The sequence below is a fragment of the Nilaparvata lugens genome, unplaced genomic scaffold (genome assembly GCF_014356525.2).
Source record: "Nilaparvata lugens isolate BPH unplaced genomic scaffold, ASM1435652v1 scaffold5646, whole genome shotgun sequence".
NCBI classification, from domain to species: Eukaryota; Metazoa; Arthropoda; class Insecta; order Hemiptera; family Delphacidae; genus Nilaparvata; species Nilaparvata lugens.
This window is the reverse complement of record NW_024091444.1, coordinates 2439-7944: the sequence shown is the minus strand read 5'-3', so window position 1 is coordinate 7944 and position 5506 is coordinate 2439. Positions and strand designations below refer to the sequence as shown.

The 5506-nt window shown below is 35.6% G+C and overlaps 1 protein-coding gene across 1 annotated transcript; it reads right to left on the bottom strand.

Annotated features, from left to right (window-relative positions):
- Positions 1 to 224: 224 nt before the first annotated feature.
- LOC120356054 (protein bark beetle-like) lies at positions 225 to 4386 on the bottom strand. The gene is made up of 3 exons (XM_039444847.1): positions 4319 to 4386; positions 2438 to 2601; positions 225 to 459 (listed from the first exon to the last, which is right to left on the bottom strand). Exons 2-3 carry the CDS (start codon positions 2551 to 2553, stop codon positions 225 to 227), a joined length of 351 nt encoding a protein of 116 aa, XP_039300781.1. The 5' UTR covers positions 2554 to 2601; positions 4319 to 4386.
- Between the last annotated feature and the right edge of the window lie 1120 nt (positions 4387 to 5506).

Below are 5506 nucleotides of genomic sequence, written 5' to 3'. Positions count from 1 at the left end.
AAGTTGCGACATAAATTCCCTATACCATGTGATATCTACTTACGCTATTGTTTCTCTATGATATTACTCACATATGCTTGGAAGTCAATTCATGGAGAAGATTTAGTACAGTTCCAGAAAAAATATGAAATAATTCTAGCAATCCATTGTCATGATTCAAATCAAATTTCTATACTAAGTAGTATAACAAAAGTAAGCCTAGTTTCAATTAAATTTGAGTAATTTCACGTTACCTGGTTTGAACGTATTAGTAGCGTAATCCAGCATGCCGGCGCGTTCGATGGTGAGATACTGAAGATGCACTTTTCGGCGAGCACCCCTAGGCGCACACCCGCCCAGTGCGGCTCGTAGCAACGGAGACCGACGTCGTGATCGTGACTACACGACTTCTCCATGTCGTTCGCCCTCTCCGCGCGACACTCCGTTATGTCGACATCCTCCTCTGTGCATTGCACGTTACTGAAATTATTGTATAAATTGATAAAGATTAGTTCAGATGGAATTAATTAGAGAATGCATTTATTCAAATGCTAATTAATATATAATTATTATTTAACGAAAATCCCAAATAAATGCTGCAAATCACCCGAAAGACCTCTGCTACTGTAGACATTGACAACAGGGTTAACAGCTAGATGTAAATTCAATAGAACTACTATCCAAAAATTAGTTGCCAGCCCGGGAATCGAACCCGTACCTCTCAATTGCTAGTCAGGAATGCTTACCCTTACACCAAACTGACAATCTCTGATAGCAGCGCTCATTTTATACGAAGCCACAGCGGCCAACCAGTTACAGAGGAATTAAATAGAGATGCATTTATTCAAATGCTAATTAATATAATTATTATTTAACGAAAATCCCAAATAAATGCTGCCGGGTTCGATTCCCGGGCTGGCAACTAATTTTTGGATAGTAGTTCTCATCGAAATTCCATCTAGCTTTAACCCTGTTGTCAATGTCTGCAGTAGCAGAGGTCTTCGGGGTGATTTGCAGCATTTATTTGGGATTTTCGTTGAATAATAATTATATAAAGATTAGTTCATTTTTATGCTTCTCATTTCCCACTTTTGTGCTATCCTAATTTTTTATTCATTTCTGTGTAGTTGCGAGTGATACTGTGTTGTGGTGGATAAGCATTTAAATAACAAAGGAATTCATTTATTTTCAAGATTTTACAGCTCGTTTAAATTTAAAATTTTCAGTTTTTGTTCTTTTTGAGTGAAATGGAATAAAGTTTTAGAAGAGTGAAGTCATAACCCTATTTCGGACTTCTAAAATGTTATCTAATTTTGGAGATATATAGTACAAGGAGTATCCTTAGTTTTTCTCTCTTGGTCAGTGCTTTCCTATGAAAAAATAATGAATAAATAAAAATAATTTATCTTCACTATTGATGTCAATGATCCGCAGGCACAAATGAATGGTGTTCACGAGGTTTCTCATGCGCTCTTCATTTCTCTCTCTCTCCCTCGCTCCCAGTCGTATGTTAATGGGAAGGATATCATGTTATATTCTTTTCAGAGAATCTACAATTATTTGTTGAAACACCGCCGATTTATGTAGTTACATTCCAATATTATACTATAGTTTTTAAAATTTCATTCAATCTTTACTTCTTAATTAGTTTTTCATACTTTGTAACATTCGTTGAATAATTATCAATACTAACTGTTATTTTATCTAAATTAGTGTATAAGCCATATATATGTACAGTATGTAATTGTAATAGGCAACAAAAGCCTGTGCATAAGCTCGAGTTTCATAACAATATGCGTTATACAATATTGTGAAGAAAGATCTCAATTTCTATTAGAGATCTAAACTACTGTACATTAAAATAATTTTTAAGAATGAATCTATAATTAATTCTCATGCATTAAGAAGGGATTAAAAAATGTGGAAAACATACATGTTCTTCTATGTAACATACATAAATACCTCTAATCCAATCTAATCTAATCTCTCTCGCTCCCGGTCGTATGTTAATGGGAAGGATATTATTTTATATTCTTTTCAGAGAATCGGCAATTATTTGTTGAAACACCGCCGATTTATGAGTTACATCACAATATATATACGATTCGATCAAGAGCTGCGTGATCTGTACCAAAATGTCAAATTTTTGACGAGATAAAACTGAGGCGTTTGAGTTGGCTGGGACGCGTTGGGAGGATGAGTGACTCAAGATTGTAAGAAAGATCTTCAGAAACAACCCCAGGAGGGGAGAAGGCTTGAGAGGACGTCCGAGAATGCGCTAGCTGGAGTGTGTGGAGGACGACATTGGGAAGCTTTGTGTCAGGGGATGGAGACGTAAGGCTGCCGAAAGAGACGAATGGAGAGGCTTTTTGAAGGAGGTCAAGGCTCTAAATGAGCTGTAGCGCCAAGAAGTGAGTAAGTAAGTATATAACAATACCTGAGGTACAAGGTAAATTACCTGAGTAGTATTTTCTCCCTGGTACCAGCAACAGGTATATCAGCACCCATCAGGAACCAGTCGTTAGGATTGAGTACCAGACCAAGCTGATGACAAACCAGGGCTGCGTCCCTCATTGTCCACCCGTAGTTGCAAATTGTGCCCCATTCTTCTCCTATTTTCACCTGCAAAACAGAAACAACGATTCGCGTTATTTCTCAAATATACGAGGGTCATTTTTTCAACCTCCGATTGACGATACATAGAAGACGAATGTATGTAAAAGAATAATTTTATCACTAATTACTTACACATAGGCCTACGATTACTCTTCAACATAATTGGCGTGAATATTGAGGCATTTGCCTCGATGTAAGCTGAAATATAAGCTATCTACACTAACTTAGCTAGCTAAGCTAATTACTTTGACTCAATGTAAGCTAACTACAAGATGAGACAGGTTCACTGGTATGAAGCTTACCAAAATCCTCATTAATGATGCCGCAAAATTAATTGAAATGAGCTATGACGTTGTTTTGGAGCTCCTCATTAGTTTACAAGCGCTGCCTTCAAAGTAATGTCTTGAGTTATTTTATAGTTTTTACTATAGTCTGAGAGATATTACTTTTAACATAAAGAGGGGAAACCGATTCTCCCAGAGTTTGTAGCGGACAGAGTAGTGGAGAGTGGTAAACATGCTGCGCACAATTTGATGCTGACACAAAAGTAGGAAGATGCTGTTAGGTAATGGGAGTGATTAGTGAAGGAAAGAACATCGGGCCTCTCTGTCTTCGAGAGAGTTGTGCAAAAAGTAATTTTTCTTATACTTAGTATAGTGAGGTCCACGTTATAATGACAGTGTTTATTGGTAATGATATTGCTATCCTTGTTTATCATTCAACAAAGCAGATAGCTCTATCTCTTTCTCGATTTCTTTGTTGCCAGATCGTCTTTCAACAATGTAGAATTAATTGACAGAATATTTAATCTTAATTATGAAAATTCATTATGAAATTATTGAAAAATATAAATTTCTTGCTTATAAAATACGAGATTGATATTTTTAGAATCTAAGTGCAAAATTTGGAGATCTAAATCATTCCCGTTTTTTCGGTATGCAATCCACAAGTTGACATGTTTTGATGCAAACAAACGAACACACGAACAAACACAGCCCTACTCTCTCTAATTATATAGATAATCGTTATTTTAAACGAGAATGAACCATTCATATTACATCAATAAACCTGTAGACCTATCCGCTACCGTTATAGAAGGCATTGACAAGACCGAGGATCGGCAACGTTGATCTCCTATCTCTCTCCACTGCCATTATAAACGAGGACCTCACAAAGGTGTGGGAGTGATTAGTGAAGGAAAGAGCATCGGTCCTTTATGTCTTGGAGAGAGAGAGAGAGAGCGAGGAGAGAGAGAGAGAGAGAGAGAGATAGAGAGAGCTGTGTAAAAAGTAATTTCTCTCGTACTATACTTACTAGAGGCCAACGTTTGAACAACGTTGAGCTATAGTATTATACACACAGTATAATGTGTTCATCCAATAAAATATGAAATTAGAATATTCTTTGATCAGAGTTTAAAAATTATAAAGTATGTGTGGACTTGAGTGAAAATGAAGTCCCATTTTCATCAATATGATTCTGATGATTTTCAAAAAATATTGTGAAAAGTTTATGAGTTCTCATTTCAACTTTTTTCATAAAAAATAGAATGAATTCCCATTCTCCATCAATATGATTCCAATGATTTTCAAACATCGGAAAAGTTTTATAAATTCTCATTTCAACTATTTTTATGAAAGTGGAATGAAGTCCCCCATCTCCATCAATATGATCTTGATTATCAAAACAGTCGTGGAAAATTAATAAATTCTGATTGCATTACCTGCAGCCTGCCTTCATGTGGTGTACGACCTCCAATGAGTCTGACGGCAGAAGATCAGGTTGGGGAATTGGAGATCGGTCTCGATTTCCATGACTGGGGGCGCGCCTCCTGAACTAGAGTTAGCAAAATATCATTTGCGAATCTGCCTCTGGCTTCCAGTTTGCCGGCTACCATCATACCGACTCCTGGTGGAAAACTGAAATGAAATTATGGATAAAAGATGAGTTCAAGATATGAGCATTCAATGTGAAATGAAAAAAATGAAAAAATTCTTTATTGAAGAATGTGACAAAGGATAAATCAAAGAGTTTGGTTTGTAGAATTTAAACGGTGATTGAATGACGGTTAGATGCCACGAGAACCAATCAGAAAAGCGGAAAACGTCTTTGATTAGCAATGAATCACCGTTAAAATTTAACAGACTTTTGTACAACCGGGTCTTTGATTTCCATGGTTTCATGAGTTAATAAAAATACTGAGGGTGATGCCCACATAAGCTATTAGGCTTGTGCGTGGGTAATGAGTCAGAGGGATGAGAGATGACGACTACTTTATAGGTAGACGGGACCAACGGCTTATCGTCTCCTCCGAAAAACAGGAAAGTTGATCATTATCTCTGTCGTCTTTTTCTATTTGAGATGTTAAACAGTGTTAATTTATGTAACTTCATAGCTTCACTATGTGGTAGAAGAAATGTTCAATCTACGCCAAAGTTCTTTTCAAATTTTCATCATTAATTAGATGATTACACATAGGCCTACTTCAATTTTTCCCATAGTACATCAAAACAGCTTTTGATATAGATCTTAAAAGACTCAAGATAAGATATCCATTTATTCAACATAGTATATCATACAGTACAATTCAATAAATAGTTAAACATCGTCAGAAAATATAATCTAGAATAAGTTATAGAAAGAAACCCCACATCAATGAAATATAAAATTAGAGAACAAAGAACACTTCTTGAAGTGCATTAAAACGATATAAAGATTTGCCATCTCCAGAAATAATTGAACAATTCTCAATCGATAAATTCTATTTATACAAACATTCTCGTCAAATGGAATTTGACTACGTGAGTAGTTCATTCTTCAAAGAAAATATTTTTAAACTGTCAAAACCACTTATTTATTACAGTGTGAATTTTGTATTTTGGTTATGAAAATTTTAATTATTTCCATTTAA